Source organism: Lampris incognitus, chromosome 13, assembly GCF_029633865.1.
Source record: "Lampris incognitus isolate fLamInc1 chromosome 13, fLamInc1.hap2, whole genome shotgun sequence".
NCBI classification, from domain to species: domain Eukaryota; kingdom Metazoa; phylum Chordata; class Actinopteri; order Lampriformes; family Lampridae; genus Lampris; species Lampris incognitus.
In genome coordinates, this window is record NC_079223.1 from 8,988,540 (window position 1) to 9,006,762 (window position 18,223).

Genomic DNA, 18,223 nt, shown 5'->3' on the forward strand with positions numbered 1-18,223 from the left:
ATTTCGATGTTCCTGGGAGAAAGATGATATCCATTTCTTTCTTTTTTCCCCTCCCCGATTTGTATCCGGCCAATTACCCCACTCTTCCGAGCCGTCCTGCTCGCTGCTCCACCCCCTCTGCTGATCCGGGGAGGGCTGCAGACTACCACATGCCTCCTCCCATACATGTGGAGTCGCCAGCCGCTTCTTTTCACCTGACAGTGAGGAGTTTCACCAGGGGGACGTAGCGCGTGGGAGGATCACACTATTCCCCCCTCGAACCGACACCCCGACCGACCAGGACACACACCCACATCCGGCTTCCCACCCGCAGACACAGTCAATTGTGTGTGTAGGGACGCCCGACCAACTGGCGATCCCCGTGCTGGTAGGCAACAGAATAGACCGCCACACTACCCGGACGCCGGATAATATCCATTTCCAGTTTATGTATCATGTGCAACAGTTACACAGTGCAGGCAGGAATGTGTATTAAGGTGTTTAGCATTATTTTGAACACCACATCAAACCTGAACCTTGTTGCTGACCACGTGTGTCCCTTTGTGGCCACAGTCCACTTGTTTTTCCATGGCTACTTCCTTTCAGCTGGTCCAAACAAATGATCTTAATGTGACTCCAGCAATTTTAGAAGTGGGCAGAATATTGAATTGTTGCTTATGAAAGTTCAGTCTAAGCACTATCCTTCGCTGCACTTGGTGTTACTGCACTCCCTACCCATAATTGATAGAAATGTGGTAAATTGGCATGATAAATTGTGAATTCAAGATTTTAGTCTTGACAAAAATTGACGTTTTACTGCAGCTGAGCTAATCTTTAAATACGCAAGGGTAGCCAGGAAGTGATGTTCGAAGATAACCTCCCTATCTTCACAACATAGGAGAGTGAAATATTCCTCATGAAATGACGGTGAAATATTTTCTATTCGAATATAAAAGCCGTTATTCTCACCTTGAACAGCTTCAAGTAGCCATAGGAGCTCTTCTTGACCAACGCTGACGAGGTGACTACTGGGGCGAGAGCCGTTTCCGTACTGAACGGTTGTATTGTTAGATATGACGGAGGCCCATGCAGAAGCAGACTCCTCCATGGAGCTGGTAGTGTCCTGCCTGAGATGCCACGTTGCACTTCTCTCTCAGCTCTTTCTGCATAGAGTTGATGACCAGGGGGCGACGCCTACTCATTCCTACAAAATTCTTAAAGGGTAAACAGAAAATCTCAGTGGCAGATAACAAAAACCAAAGGCAAAATAAAATGCGATGGAGCAGATGGGACGAATAAATACAAAAAGAATGGTCTCTCTTTTATTTAAATGTAACTAAGATAAATTTACCTTTTAGGTTTTCAAGTCATTGTGGCATGATTGTTATATGTGCGGCAGTTATTCACCATTTTGCAACTGCATTTTAATATTGGCACTTCTAGTCCGCCATACCTCTTGGCACTTTATTGATTATTACCGGTTGAAAAACATTTTCAATTTACTGCTTGTACAACTGGCGGCACGGTGGCGCAGTGGTTAGCACGGTCACCTCACAGCAAGAAGGTCCTGGGTTCGAACCCTGGGGTTTTCCAACCTTGGGGGTCGTCCCGGGTCGTCCTCTGTGTGGAGTTTGCGTGTTCTCCCCGTGTCTGTGTGGGTTTCCTCCGGGGGCTCCGGTTTCCTCCCACAGTCCAAACACCTGCAGGTCAGGTGAACCGGCCGTACTAACTTCTCCCTAGGTGTGAATGTGTGTGTGGGGTGGGGGGGGGGGGGCCCTGTGATGGCCTGGCGGCCTGTCCAGGGTGTCCCCTCGCCTGCCACCCAATGACTGCTGGGATAGGCTCCAGCATCCCCGCGACCCTGACCGCAGGATAAGCGGTTTGGATAATGGATGGACGGATGGTTGTACAAGCAAAAACAAAACTCAAAGAACAGGGTGATGAAGAGTGAGACAAAGAACAGTACGCAGGACAGGTTGAATCACAAGCTGAAGTGAGGCGGATGAGAATGTTAATGGAGGTGTTTACAGAATAGACCGATAACACGCAAGCGGGAGAGCAAGCTGACGTTTGGTATGATCTGCGATGTAGTGACGACAATACAGCCGTCTGAGCCCATCATAACTAACCGTGTAAAAACCTCATGTCACACCCCGTAGCGTAGAGACAAGATATGAAAAGTGTGAGGGGCGTGAGCATGAAGCCACTGTGTAGATACCGTCTTTATGTCTGGTGGTCCTGGGCTGTGCAGCTGCTGTACAATGTCTTGATGCACTACCAGCACACGGTCCACTGGACACCGCCAGAAGCTGAGAGAAGCTGGAGGACTTAGCTGAACGTCTCCAGCCTTCTCAGATGTGTTGGACCGGATAAGACTCTCGGTGATGTGCACACTGAGGAACCCGAAGCTGCTTGTTCTCTCCACAGTGGATTCATCAACAGTGATGGGGGAGAGGGGGGGGGGGGTCTCTCCTCTGTCTCCCGAATTTGTCAATCATTTCCTTTGTTTACTCAAGTTCAGAGACAGGTGGGTGCCGGTATGCCATGCTGTCTCTCACTGTCTTCCTGTGGGCTGGTTCACTGGCATCCGCGTTAAAAATCCCACAGAGATGGGGCGCACCCCTGTAGCCGAATGATTACAGTGCGTACCACATGGTCGCAACTGTCGCCGGTTCGATTCCAGCCAGCAGTCTCTGTCTCTAATTAAGGTAAACCCCCCCCCCCCAAATAAAATAACCAAAATTCCCCCAGATAAACAGACGCATACACCATCACCAGGCCCGGTTCTAGACAGCTTTGATTGGGGGCGGGGGGGGCAGTAAGAGATGTTGGTTGGTCACCGACTACTGTTGTTAATGTCTTCATGCATGCTCAATAATCCAGCTAAGAAAATCAAAGAAAGTTGAATCAGCGGACAGATGAACTGATCCAACTTTCTTTGATACTAGTGTTCATACGAGTGTTCCTTAGGACTGTAAGCTCAAACATACACTTTTTTATGTTTACAATAAAGCCATAGTAATTATAATACATAAGCCTAATATTTCTTTAATTTTAAACTCCTCCCCCCCCCTCCAATCGGAGGACAACTTTATTTATCCAAACCATTTATCCACTTATCCCAGCAGTCATTGGGCGGCATACCCAATTATAGGTAATTGTTATCCCCCATCCATAGGGTTAGTGGTTGTGTCAGGAATGGCTTCTGACATAAATTTTTGCCAAATCATTATGCGGATCGACAAGACCATACTGGTTCGGCCGAGGCTTGGTGGAGGTCCGGGTTAACAATGGCCACCATTGGTGCGGTGCCCTCACAGGGTACCGATGGAAACTGTAAAATCCGCCGTGGAGACCCCTGAGAAACAGGGAACAAGCTGAAAGAAGAAGAAGACATCTAATTATGATCTATTCTTACATGGCCTGGTATATTTAAGATTAGCCACCTGCCTTCCTCCAGTATAGTTTCCCAGTCTACTAACGCTATTTTCTATTTACATGTGACGCTGTACTGCAATTCGTTCATTTTCTTTTCACTTTGTTTCACCCCACCTCCACCACCCCCTCTTATTAGGTGGCCAGCTTTATCAATGCCCAATTATACTTGCAATTTGCAACAGTTTCTTCAGTTGCCTCCCATGAACCGATTCAAGCTTCTCTGATTTTCTTACCCGGACTATTGAGCATGCATCAAGACTCCCTCTGCTGTATTTAAAAGCAGACTACAGCACTAACAATAATCCCAACAACCACAACTGGATGTAATTTGCAAGTAGTGTCTTTATGCATGCTCAATAATCCGGGTCGTCAAGGAGGCCATCAATGTGAAGAGGAAACGATCATCCCTGAACCGAGTGAGCCTAAAGGTACATCTGTCACCATTTTACAATGTCCAAAGGAGTTGAATCAAGTGCAACTGGACTTGGTATATATCTGTGAAGACGTTTCGCCTCTCATCCAGGAGGCTTCCTCAGTTCGTGCCTTTCTGACTAGACCAGACTAGCTTGGCCTTTCTGACTAGACCAGACTAGCTTGGCCTTTCTGACTAGACCAGACTAGCTTGGTCTAGTCAGAAAGCTAGCTTGGTCTAGTCAGAAAGGCACGAACTGAGGAAGCCTCTTGGATGAGAGGTGAAACGTCTTCACGGACATATACCAAGTCCAGTTGCACTTGATTCAACTCCTTTGGATAACCCATGACCTGGATGAATGAGAACATTCACAGACATTTTACAATGCTGTGATTGTAAACATTCCCCAATCCTCTGTGAATAGTACACATGGCCTTCGAAATTCTAGTTAATGCTCACGCCCATATTTGCATATGAAACCGGTTGTTGGGTCTGGTCGTTACGCAGCTGTACTGTTTAAAAGGGTGAGGATACCTGCAGTCAGTCGAGACTGAAGAGGACACTTAGATGAGTGATGAAACGTATCTGTCAATAAACGCCGGGTCCAGATGAACTAATGCAACCTTCTTTAAACTGACCTGGCACCGGCATTTAAAAATCAAATCTCCCCAACTGACTGAGACTCCCACCGCTCGGCTTTCCTCCCCGGAGACACTCCACAAGCTCGGCTAATAACCACGGAGCACCAGCAGCGGTGTACAGTAATCAAGTGACGGTAACTACTGATCACAGAAGGGACACTGCTCTCTAGCTGCGTCTCCATCTTTTATATGGCCAAACCGACCAATCAGATATTAGCAAATTATTTCAATTGGCTGAATCAACGAGGATAAAATTAAAATACTTATTTTTTTGCAGTTTGGGATGAAGGGGGGGGCACCTGGTGTTGAGCAAGGCAGAGCATCTGGTGGGGCATTGCCCTCCCCGTGTCCATGCCTACAATTGTGCGACAGACACACAGACACACAGACACAGACACACAGAGGAAGTCAGGATTGTGCATTACACCAGCAGCTTTATTTTTCTGCATAAGAAAACTACAGTTCCACCACATAATCTGTAATATCCCCATAGGATATCATCCGTCTCACCATTGCAACTAGTGACTCTTATTGCTGGTGGAGCACCTCTACATCCATTATGAAATGTATCTATTGCAACTACATTTTTTTTTTTACTGATAAAAATAAAAAAGATAAGTATAGTCTCCTTACAATGGTAAAATCATGGTTAATTTTCATAGTGGTGGAGCTCACACAGCACCATTTTAGCATTGTGGAAGTCAATAGTTTTAGTCCTACTAAGTTATACCTTTAAAGTGGGCTTAAAAGTGAATCTACTCTCCATCAGCATAAGAAATCAGCCTAAGCAGAAAAGAACCAGAAATAAAAATATCCTCCAATGGTCACCAACCCTGCTCCTGGAGAGCTACCGTCCTGCCGGTTTTCACTCCAACCCTAATTTAACATGCCTGAATCTACTGATTACCTACTTACCAAGACCTTGGTTAATTAAATCAGATGTACCAAATTAGGGTTGGAGTGAAAACCAGCAGGATGGATGGTAGCTCTCCAGGATCTAGACCAAACTGACAATGGAAACCTTTAAATTCTTGAAGAGCAGGGGGACTACCAACAATCTGTACACTTCTGTCCTTCAACGATGAGTGTGGAGCGTTTGCTGCACTCGTCAGCATCGATCTGAAATCCTGGCAAATATGAAATATTTGGTGCAGGATTCTGACATTATGAGGTCTTAAAAGACGTCTGGTTATAAGGCCTAAGGCTGATGAGAGCGCCTTCTTTAGACGATGGTTTGTGGGGACTTTTGATTTCAAATCAAATCAAAATCAAATCAATTTTATTTGTATAGCCCAATATCACAAATTACAAATTTGCCTCAGTGGGCTTAACAGCAACACAACATCCTGTCCTTAGACCCTCTCATCGGATAAGGAACAACTCCCTAAAAAACCCTTTAACAGGGAGAAACAATAGGAAGAACCCTCAGGGAGAGCAACAGAGGAGGGACCTCTCTCCCAAGACGGACAGCGTGCAATGGATGTTGTGTTCACGCGATTTACATAACACAACATTGAAAGAGGAGAACAGAATTATAGTGGACATAAAATTTATGAAGAACATGATGCACAGGATGCCAAGCAGTGTCCACATGCCAACAGAGCAGACCAGGACCCAAGCTACGCGACCAGCATCATGTTGTAAAAAAAGAAAAACTTATGTGAGGAGAGGAAGGGCAGGCAGCATCCAAATGGCGACCACCATCACCACGGAGACCTGGGAGGAGAACCGACTGCACATGCACGCAAGAGAGACTCACATGACACCATTCAAACACAGGCAAAGAGAAAGGAGAAGACATCATTCAGAGAGAGAGAAAAGACATGTTAGAGAAGAGAACAGTTTGCAATAGTCATTAGCCATAATCAATTAAATCATCAATTAGTCATAATCTATATTCGATAATCTCGTCGGCAGAACAGTGGTTGGTAAATTCATTGAGACAGAAAACCAACCCGCCATCCAGTACAGGTTGTGAAGCACTCAACTTAAAGGCAACTAATTGTAAGCTAAGGCAAAAAGATGAGTTTTAAGTTTGGGTTTAAAGGACTCAACAGACTCTGACTGTCTGATGGCAGCAGGCAGGTTATTCCACAACAATGGAGCCCGATAGGAAAAGGCCCTGCTGCCACCAGCTGACTTCTTTTTAACTTAGGGCGCACACAGGAGCCCTGTATTTTGAGAACGAAGTGCTCAAGATGGCATGTAAGGTTTAGGGAGATCAGACGGGTAGGATGGGGCGAGCCCATTTAGGATTTTATAAGTCAGCAGAAGCACCTTGTATTCTGATCTAACATGGTTAGGAAGCCAATGAAGGGAGGCAAGAATTGGTGTAATATGGTCAAATTTCCTAGTTTTAGTTAGGATTCCAGCAGCAGCATTGTGAACCATCTGAGGACTTTTAGTACTAGCATGTGGCAGACCTGAGAACAGAACATTACAGTAATCAAGTCTGGATGAAACAAATGCATGTATTAGAGTCTCTGTGTCAGCCATGGAGAGAAAAGACCGAATTTTAGATATGTTACGTAAGTGAAAAAAGGCAGTCCTGGTGATTTCTTTAATGTGCTTATCAAAGGAAAGGCTGGGATCAAATGTAACACCAACATTTTTGGCTGCCACACTTTGTGAAACCACAGAGTTGTCAATCGTTATCGTTACTTGATCAAACTGGTGTCTGTGTCTAGCAGGGCCGATGACCGGCGTCTCGGTGTTATCTGAATTTAAAAGCAGAAAGTTAAGTGACATCCAATGCTAACACAGCTTCTCTCGTTCGTCATAGACAGACGACTCTTCAACCCACCTGCCTCCCCATGCAGCCTCCCTTTTACCTTATAAGGTCGTTGAAGTGCATCTCAGGTGCAGCTGGGTTAAACATGGGGACAGGTTTGTTTTCCATATAAGGGTGTTATATGCAGCTCCCACCCCTTCCTGGCTGCAGCTCCACTGTGGTTTCACCTCATCAGAAACATTCTATGGTTGGCAAGGAAACAGGTTCTATATGGTGAGAAGCATTAAAATACAGTCATCTAAAAAATTTTTTTTACATTTGTTCATTTTAAGCTGTGATGTGGAGTCAGTTAAATACATGCAGTGAAACGGCAGCTGGTTTGTCTTTCTCACCTGAGAGGAAAAGGGTAGGTTTGCACCTGGAGGCGTGTTCAGCCATCATGTCTCCACCTACTTGACTCCACTTGGCTTCTTTTCTACAGGAATACGGTTGGTGGTGACTGTCTTCTCACAGCGGCTAGCTCCTTTCACATCAAACGTAAAAATGGTGAGTAGCTTGCACAAAAAAAAAATTCAATCTCTTTGACTTAGGTTTTTGTTGCTTATTAGTTGCTTTTATTCATTATGTGCGTTTCAACGTGAAATATGTGGAAATGTACAAATTTGAGGCCCTACGGTCACAAATTCACAACCCGTCGAAGAAAGTCAATCTTAATGTTCACCTGGAGTCTTTTTGTTCCTTAAGCGTTTCTCAGCCTATATGGAGAAATTGGTTGTCAGGCAGGCTTTTTTTGCAAGGTGTGGTTTTTTTTTTGTTTTTTTTGACTCTGCAATGGAGACCGCCTTACTTCAAACTTGTTCTTGGAGAATGCCCTGAGGCGGTTCTGCTTGTGCTAACTTGTTTGGCGTTTTGTGGAATGTGACAGAGCCAAGGCCTCGAGTTCTTACAGGGGAGGACATACCAATGGAATGCATTGTGTAAGAGCTGTTGGGATCTTAGCACGTTGCACGGCATAGTCCAGAGAATTGGGGCTTTGCCTTTCCATTTAAATTTTGAAACCAAAATACGGTTTCTGCATTGTTCAAAGACGCTAAGAAGCTTCGGTAGTGATATAAACGACGCATTCATCACACAGCTATAGACAGTCTGTCGATGTGCCCTAACTGATTCAGTGTGAGTCCTAAAGGTTTCGTTTATACATTATCATTCCACCTCGGAGGAAACTCCGTAGGGTGTCTGTGGGCTCAGCCTTAGAGATGGGGTGAGGAGCTCGGACAGCCGGAGGGAGCTCGGAGTAGAACCGGTGCTCCATCGCGTCGAAAGGAGCCAGTTGAGGTGGTTTGGGCATCTGATTAGGATGCCTCCTGGGTGCCTTCCCTTGGAGGTTTTCCGGGCACGTCCGACTGGGGGGAGACCCCGGGGTAGACCCAGAACTGGCTGGAGGGACTACATGTCCAATCTGGCCTGGGAATGCATTGGGATCCCCCAGGAGGAGCTGGAGGGCGTTGCTGGGGAGAGGAACATCTGGAGTGCCCGACTTAGCTTGCTGCCACTGTGACCCGACCCCGTAGAAGCGGCTGATGATGAGATGAGATGAGATGAGATGAGATGAGATGAGATGAGATGAGATGATTCCACCTCGCAGGATGGTAATTCCCGTGTTAGGCCTACTGACTGGCTTCTTGCCTCCACTAATGTCTTCTGTTGCTGTAGGCTTGATGATGATGCCATGCTACATCTGGAGAGCTGAATGCTCAGTCAAGATGAGAAGTAGGCCCAGCACAAGAATTATCAACCTGTGAGGTGGAATCATAACATATGAATAAAACCTTTAAGACTCAGACTGGATCAGTTACAGCACATCTACAGTCTGTCTATAGCTGTGTAATGAATGTGCCATGTAATGTAGTTAATGTACATTGTTACCAAAAATGCTCACGTCGATGGCACGTGGCCCCAGTATGAATGCAAAAGTAAGCCTGCATTCTTGATTTGCAACACTACGAGCAACTGACATCATGAAAGCAAGGATCACAACTGTCGTGTCCTGACTAATAATGTAACAAATATTCAAGCAAGAATAAAAAGTGTATTTTTTTTACAAGGTTAAAGTTCTCCAATAGCGCTCAAACTTGGTATCAATTCCTCAAACTCTCAACAGTTAAATTTGGCAAAACTGGCAAGAGTAAACATGTCCACTAAAGAGGAAACTCCCGGTGTCATATTGTGTATGTGTGTGTGTGTGTGTGTGTGTTTTGTTTTTTAATCCTAAACAGACATCTGGAGTAAAAGTCTCAGGTGACGTGGTGAATCTGTACCAAGAGATGCGACTACATCGCTGTAATGAGGATCCAAATGAGCACGATAAGTTTGTGCTCTTCAAGATCGAAGACGGTGAAATTGTTGTGGATAAAGACAGGCACCTCAAAGTGAAAGATTTTGAAGGGGAGGATAATGTCTTCAAAAAGTGTATGTCCCTACTGCCTGATGAGGATTGTCGCTACGTGCTCTATGACTGCCGTTACGGCACCAAGGAAACTCCCAAATCAGACTTGGTCTTCATCATGTGGTAAGGACACGTATCATGGTGGTTACAATATGCTATTGTGCACGTGTTGTCATAAGGGGTTGAGTAACTAATAATCATGGGGGAAAAAAAATAAGAATTCTTTGGCTAAACAGCCAGCTGGCTGCCAACCAATAACTTGCATATTCAACGGGATATATGTTCGTAGGATAGTTCGTCTGGTCCTGTGCAGGTTTCTCTGCTGAATGAAGGTCATATTTCATGGGGAGTTATTTGTAATATTTACTAGTGATTTGTTTTCTTCCATGTCAGGGCTCCTGAAAGTGCTGTAGTCAAAAAGAGAATGCTCTACGCTAGCTCCAAAAGTGCCCTCAAAACAGTCTTCGGTGGTGAGTCATTTCTCTTCTTCTCTTTTTTCCCTCTAGAGTTTTCCAACAGTAATCATTTTGACGTTGCCTTAGACGTAATTTATGCTGGACATAAGATCCTTTCAAGTCCAGTCTTTTGACTATGATCTATTATAAAGCTGTGAGGGAATAAATTATTCCTATGATGTAACACAACACAATTAATCCTTAGAACAACTCAATTCCAAAAGCCATAAACAAAAGGAAAAGAATTGCACCGCTGTAATGCGATTAAAAACTAATGCTGCTACTTTATTACATTAATATGTGGGTAAGATTTATTTAAGGGTACAGAAATCAGCTCTGAACTGGAAAATGTACGTTGGGGCCATTATTTTGACAAAATTATTTGCAAACGTGTACTCAAACTTGTGAACATGTATTGCAATTTGTTCAAGTGTAAAGAAAACACACTCTGCTGAGAACGAGATCTGGCAATCTGTAAACATGTGCCCCTTTTTGAATGGACTCTGTCCCAGGTCGGTTTGCACCATTGACACCCGGCTAAGCCAACCAATGAGACAGAGGTGACATCAACACCACTACCAGATAATAATAATAATGGATTACATGCTTTAGCTAGACACCCAAAGTACTTTACAGTGAAGGGGGTAACTCACCTCAACCAACACCAATGTGTAGCATCACCTGGGTGATGCACGGCAGCCATTTTGACCCGAGAACACTCACCACACATCAGCTTGAGGTGGAGAGGGAGGAATCATTGAGCCAATCAAATGGGGGGATGATTAGGTGGCCAGATGGAGAGAGCCAGCTTGGGAATTTTGCCAGGACACTGGGGCACCCCCTACTCTTTGCAATAAGTGCCATGGGATCTTTAATGACCACAGTGAGTCAGGACCTCGGTTTAACGTCTCACCCGAAAGACGACATCTCTTACAGTGCAGTGTCCCCTTGCACTAGGTCATTGGGATTTGTTGTTTTCATTAGGACCTGATTTGAGACTGCCCCCTACTGGCCCACCAATACCACTTCCAGCCGCAATTCATTTTCCCAGGATGTCTCCCATCCAACTACTAGCCAAGCCTGTACCTACTTAGCCTCTGTCATTTGGCAGAGCCAGGGTACAGGTTGGTATGGCTGCCAACGTACCAAGTCATAGCTAAATTAGCAAGAATTTGCTTCCATAGATTGCAATCAATTGTGTAAACTTGGTATCCATGAGCTACAGTGACGCCCCCTAAGCATGCCAGTAGGAAGCTGCAGCTTGGACAGTCATTTGAAGTTGTTTATCCGTGACTGGCTGTGTTGTGGCCCCTTTGCTTCTCAAAAATCTTCTTCTTTCGGCTTGTTCCCCGTTTTTCAGGGGTCACCACAGTGGATTTTATTGTTTCCGTCGATACCCTGTGAGGGCACAGCACCAATGGCAGCTGTTGTTAACGCGGGCCTTGACTGATCCAATACGGTCTTGTCAATCCACATGATGATTTGGAACTGATGGAATTCGCCTTGTCCATCTGTTGAAACCCCACATCTACACATTGCACTCATTCGCAAAACTACATCTACCATTTCAGATCTTGCGTCAGGGTGACATTTTTTTCATATGATTAACATCTACAAAATGGCATTAGGTTATTAGGGTCAAATTTGACCCACCCTTACATAACACTGAAGTTTCACCATTTACATTTTCAGTTCCCGTGCCACACTGCACCCACCCCCTTTTTGAGATAGATAAAATACCCCCCCCCACACACACACACACACTGTGGGGTGGTGGGGTGTGTGCCTTCCTCAAGCTTGGGTCCTCTAACAGAGGCCTGGGAGTTTGAGGGTTCTGTGCAGTATCTTAGCTGTTCCTAGGACCACACTCTTCTGGGACAGAGACCTCAGATGTTGTTCCCGGAATCTGCCGGAGCCCCTCTCCCAGTTTGAGGGCCACATTCCCTAGTGCTCTTACCACAGGGACCACTTTGGACTTCACCTTCCACATCCATTCCAGTTCTTCCTTCAGTGCTTTGTACTTCTCTATCTTTTCATGCCCCTACTTACTGATGACGTTGTCAGCCAGGATTGCCAGATTGATCACTACTGCTGTCTTCTGCTCTCTGTCAACCACTACTATGTCTGGTTGGTTGGCCAGCTCCTGCTTGTCCATCTGGAATTTGAAGTCCCACAGGACCTTAGCTCTGCTGTTCTCAACCACCTTTGGTGGTTTCCCATCTGGACTTGGGGACTTCCAGTCTGTACTGGGCACAGATGTTCCTGTACACTATCCCAGCCACTTGGTTATAACTCTAAGTGTATGCTGTCCCAGCCTGCATCTTACACCCTCCTACAAAGTGCTGTACTGTCTCAGGGGTGTCTTTGCACAGCCTGCACCTTGGTTCCTGTCTGCTGTGGTAGAACCCTGCCTCTATGCATCTGGTGTTGAGTACCTGTTTTTGTGCTGCCATGATAAGAGCCCCTGTGCTGCCCCTCAGACCAGCCCTTTCTAGCCACTGGTAGGATTTCTTGATGTCAGCCACTCCCTCTAGCTGCCGATGGTACGTCCCTTAGAGGGAACTGGTCAGCCACAATGTCTCCTGTTCTTCTTCCTCATCACCCTCTGTCCTCTGCTGCCTGAGGTGCTCACTGAGCAGTTTGTCTTAGGGGGCCATCATCGTGATGTACTCCCCTCATTCCTACCATTGAGCTGGCTTCTCAGGAAGTACCATATAGTGTGTGTGTGTGTGTGTGTGTATATATATATATATATATATATATAGTGGGAATATATATGGGATTTGCTGTGAACCACATAACAATTTCATTCAATCCGTCGGCCCCATGATTAACAAAGACGAGCTCTCAGTTCTCAACTATTAGATCAAGAAATGTATGGGAGGAATTTCTGTCATAACTGACAGATATACACCACCGTTCAAAAGTTTGGGATCACCCAAACAATTTCGTGTTTTCCATGAAAAGTCACACTTATTCACCACCATATGTTGTGAAATGAATAGAAAATAGAGTCAAGACATTGACAAGGTTAGAAATAATGATTTGTATTTGAAATAAGATTTTTTTTACATCAAACTTTGCTTTCGTCAAAGAATCCTCCATTTGCAGCAATTACAGCATTGCAGACCTTTGGCATTCTAGCTGTTAATTTGTTGAGGTAATCTGGAGAAATTGCACCCCACGCTTCCAGAAGCAGCTCCCACAAGTTGGATTGGTTGGATGGGCACTTCTTTGAGCAGATTGAGTTTCTGGAGCATCACATTTGTGGGGTCAATTAAACGCTCAAAATGGCCAGAAAAAGAGAACTTTCATCTGAAACTCGACAGTCTATTCTTGTTCTTAGAAATGAAGGCTATTCCATGCGAGAAATTGCTAAGAAATTGAAGATTTCCTACACCGGTGTGTACTACTCCCTTCAGAGGACAGCACAAGCAGGCTCTAACAGGTACTATTTAATGAAGATGCCAGTTGGGGACCTGTGAGGCGTCTGTTTCTCATACTAGAGACTCTAATGTACTTACCTTCTTGCTCAGTTGTGCAACGCGGCCTCCCACTTCTTTTTCTACTCTGGTTAGAGCCTGTTTGTGCTGTCCTCTGAAGGGAGTAGTACACACCGGTGTAGGAAATCTTCAATTTCTTAGCAATTTCTCGCATGGAATAGCCTTCATTTCTAAGAACAAGAATAGACTGTCGAGTTTCAGATGAAAGTTCTCTTTTTCTGGCCATTTTGAGCGTTTAATTGACCCCACAAATGTGATGCTCCAGAAACTCAATCTGCTCAAAGAAGTGCCCATCCAACCAATCCAACTTGTGGGAGCTGCTTCTGGAAGCATGGGGTGCAATTTCTCCAGATTACCTCAACAAATTAACAGCTAGAATGCCAAAGGTCTGCAATGCTGTAATTGCTGCAAATGGAGGATTCTTTGACGAAAGCAAAGTTTGATGTAAAAAAAATCTTATTTCAAATACAAATCATTATTTCTAACCTTGTCAATGTCTTGACTCTATTTTCTATTCATTTCACAACATATGGTGGTGAATAAGTGTGACTTTTCATGGAAAACACAAAATTGTTTGGGTGATCCCAAACTTTTGAACGGTAGTGTACGTAATGAAAAAATAAATGCTGGCATCTGGGTGGCGGTCTATTCCGTGGCCTACCAACACGGGGATCGCTGGATTGAATCCCCGCGTTGCCTCCGGCTTGGTCGGGTGTCCCTACAGACACAATTGGCTGTGCCTGCGGGTAGGTCTGTGTCCTGGTCACTGCACTAGCGCCTCCTCTGGTCGGTCGGGGTGCCTGTTCAGAGGGGAGGGGGAACTGGGGGAATAGCGTGATCCTCCCACGCGCTACGTCCCCCTGGTGAAACTCCTCACTGTCGGGTGAAAAGAAGCGGCTGGCTACTCCACATGTATGGGAGGAGGCATGTGGTAGTCTGCAGCCCTCCCCGGATCGGCAGAGGGGGCGGAGCAGAGACCGGAATGGCTCGGAAGGGGGGCGGTAATTGGACAAGTACAATTGGTGGGAAAAGGGGGGGGGGTCCAACTAAATAAATAAATAATTTAAAGGCTATAATTCACAAATCTGTTAAGATTGTTAAATGCAAATCTCTTCATCCACAAATACTAAACATTTCTCTCTCTCTCTCTCTCTCTCTCGCTCTCTCTTTCTTGTGGCCATTCGTCCCCACAAATCCTCTGCCACCAAGTTCATTGCATACATCAACTCCCACTACCAACTACCTCCAGCAGCAATGTGTGTGTGTGTCACAAAAAAAAAATACAAATGCAAGCCAACCCACACACATATCTCAGCCACAAATACAGATTCAACAATATAAATGATAAAAACTATGGAGTTGCCCTCTGTATAGAGTCAAACGTACCCAATAATGTAAAGACTATGCACTGACGTCTAATAAAGGGGTTAAGTATGCATCTTCAAATTCTTACACATGTGAACAAACCGGACTACACATTACAGATTGAGATACACGTTCACAAGTTTAAGTACAGACTTGCAAAATAATTTTGTCAAGAAATTTATTGGCCCCAATCGGGGCATCCGGGTAACATAGCGGTCTATTCCGTTGACTACCAACATGGGGATCGCTGGTTCGAATCCCCGTGTTACCTCCGGCTTGGTCGGGCGTCCCTACAGACACAATTGGCTGTGTCTGCAGGTGAGAAGCCGGATGTGGGTGTGTGTCCTGGTCACTGCTCTAGCGCCTCCTCCGGCCGGCCAGGGCTCCTGTTCGGGGGGGACTGGGGGGGAATAGTGTGATCCTCCCATGCGCTACATCCCCCTGGTGAAACTCCTCACTGTCAGGTGAAAAGAAGTGGCTGGCGACTCCACAAGTATCAGAGGAGACATGTGGTAGTCTGCAGCCCTCCCCGGATCAGCAGAGGGGGTGGAGCAGCGACCGGGACAGCTCAGAAGAGTGGGGTAATTGGCCGGATACAATTGGGGAGAAACCCCCCCCCCCCCAAAAAAAGCTATTGGCCCCAGAAATGCACCCTTGGCCCAGAAAAACATCTATTTTTTTCTACATACTGTAAAATCTGCAGCTTTGCCAACACGGCAGAGACTCTCGTCTTTGTGTGTGTGTGTCCTGTAATGGACCTGTGACCCGTTCAGGGTGTCTCTCTGCCTTGCATCCAGGAACACTGACTGGAACGGCACATCGCAGAGAGCTGGTTCGAATTAAAAAAGACATTGCATGACTAAAATGACTGTTTTTTTGTGCTTTCAAAGGGGTCAAGCATTCATGGGATGTGACCGACACCGTGGACATCAAGGATGAAACGGCTCTTGTGGAGAAACTGGGGAGCGGGAAAGACACCATAACGATGCTCGAGGGGAGAGACCTGTAGAATCCCTCGTGACATGGAATCCTCTCACAATAACATCCACTTTCCCCCCCCCCAGTTTCACGTGTAGATGGATTCCTATTTGGCGCATATACAGTAGGCACAGGCTCTGAATGGAATCTGCCCTCGCGGATCGCTTTAAACACAAAGTCATCCCTCTGGACGGTGCCAAACTCAGAGCCCCAACATGCATTCTGCTTTCATTCCAGTCCCACTAGTTAGTTCATTAAATATCCAGTATTGTCTTCACCTTTTAACAACTGCCTTCTATAGCACACTTAGTTTTTCCGTTGAGCTAACTATCTAGTAGACTTTCCCAGTCACTGTCGCGACGGAACCTTTTGTTTTCCTCAGACGCCACATGTCATTGCATTGCGATAGACTGACGAGGGTGACGCACTCGTTACAATTATGCTGTTTAGAATCTTTTTGTAATTTTTTTTGGCTCGGAATACTACATGTTCAACACACCCCTCCAGCAGCATCTAGCTTTGAATTAGGATCGGTTCCTTGAATTAATATATTGTTCTTTAATGCACCGATAAAGAACACATCTAAATGTACAGTACAATTGTTGACTAACAAAAAAAGCGGGCACTTTGTAAGGTAACACCGAAACACCCTCTACCAGTGTTGTAGCAGTTTTCAATCTGCTGCCGAAGTATACTGTCAAATAAAACAATACAAGTAACACTCGTGTGTGTGTGTGTGTGTGGGGGGGGGGGTTACATTCTGTACTTTCCATCTCAATTCAATGGATATTTCTATTGTGGTTAAAATGATTCTATGCCTGGGGCACCATTGGGACACCATTGGGACACCATTGGGGCACCATTGGGACACCATTGGGACACCATTGGGGCACCATTGGGGCACCATTGGGACACCATTGGGACACCATTGGGGCACCATTGGGGCACCATTGGGACACCATTGGGACACCATTGGGACACCATTGGGGCACCATTGGGACACCATTGGCCGTGTCTGCGGGTGGGAAGCCGGATGTGGTTATGTGTCCTGGCCGCTGGTGCAGTAGTGCCTCCTCTGGTCGGTCGGGGCTCCTATTCGGGGGGGGGGACTGGGGGGAATAGCGTGATCCTCCCATGTGCTACGTCCCCCTGGTGAAACTCCTCACTGTCAGGTGAAAAGAAACAGCTGGCGACTCCACATGTATCGGAGGAGGCATGTGGTAGTCTGCAGCCCTCCCCGGATCGGCAGAGGTGCTGGACCAGCGACCGGGACGGCTCGGAAGAGTGGGGTAATTGGACGGGTACAACTGACAATTGGGGAGAAAACGTGGGGTGGGGTGGGGTGGGGGGGCATGTATGACCCTTTAAAAGAATGACATGTAAAAGAACTAACTAGTCCCCAGTCTGACTTAAAAAGTGGGCCAAGCACACGGTTGGACCTGATATCAATTTTTTGAAAGAGCACTGCACAACTGACAGAAACATTGCGCTCATTCCTTACAATCAGTTGTGTGTACCGGGTTCAGGTTAACTCCAGCTGCTTTATACTATTGTCCGTACCTTTTGGATTTTCACTCTTTATTGTGGCGGGCGCAACATGTCGCTTAGCTAGTCTGAGGTCAAGTTTTCTCCCCGTACGTTATTCTGTTGATCAATTTGCTGCCAAGCATTTCAAGCTAAAATAAATAAATAAATAAATAAATCACCCATTATTTAGTGTTATTCTCAAACAACTGGTAAAAGAAATCATCCGCAGGGTCTGCCCTGGTAGTAAATCTGCTTTTAAAAACAGGCAAGCTACGGGGGGGAACTACAGCAGAGCAGAACCAGATATCCTCCAGGAACAGAGATGTTCCATCAACCAGAAGATCTGAAGCCACCTGCAGGGAGGGAGCGATACGAGTGTTAAAACCAGGCTCAGCTGAGTCAAATGAGCCGAGGTTAACGAAACTTTCATCAAATGAGCTCGGTAAGACGTCGTTTTCTGTTGTGGTTTGGAGAATATTACAACATGGCGGAAAAGAAAATATGTCTTTCTATGACCTTATATTCCTGAAATCATGAATGAATTAAGGAAAAAACTTTTTTTTTTCCCCCCTCTGGATCTGCAAACTCAGTCATGACTATTGATGACTACCATCATGAACAGCAAGATGGTGGGTTCAGCCACTAGCTAGCACCCAGTGGCACAGCAATGATCTTGCACCTTTGACAATCGGCTGGCTGCTTAGCCCCAATTCGGGATTCAGCAGGAAGTGTAAAACCTCCAGCAGAG

At 45.7% G+C, this 18,223-nt stretch overlaps 1 protein-coding gene across 1 annotated transcript; it reads left to right on the forward strand.

The window, feature by feature from the left end:
* Nucleotides 1-7,685: 7,685 nt before the first annotated feature.
* cfl1l (cofilin 1 (non-muscle), like) lies at nucleotides 7,686-16,669 on the forward strand. Its single transcript, XM_056292207.1, has 4 exons — nucleotides 7,686-7,747; nucleotides 9,478-9,770; nucleotides 10,041-10,117; nucleotides 15,861-16,669. The coding sequence occupies exons 1-4, from the start codon at nucleotides 7,745-7,747 to the stop codon at nucleotides 15,977-15,979; spliced, it is 492 nt and encodes a 163-aa protein (XP_056148182.1). The 5' UTR covers nucleotides 7,686-7,744; the 3' UTR covers nucleotides 15,980-16,669.
* Nucleotides 16,670-18,223: the final 1,554 nt, after the last annotated feature.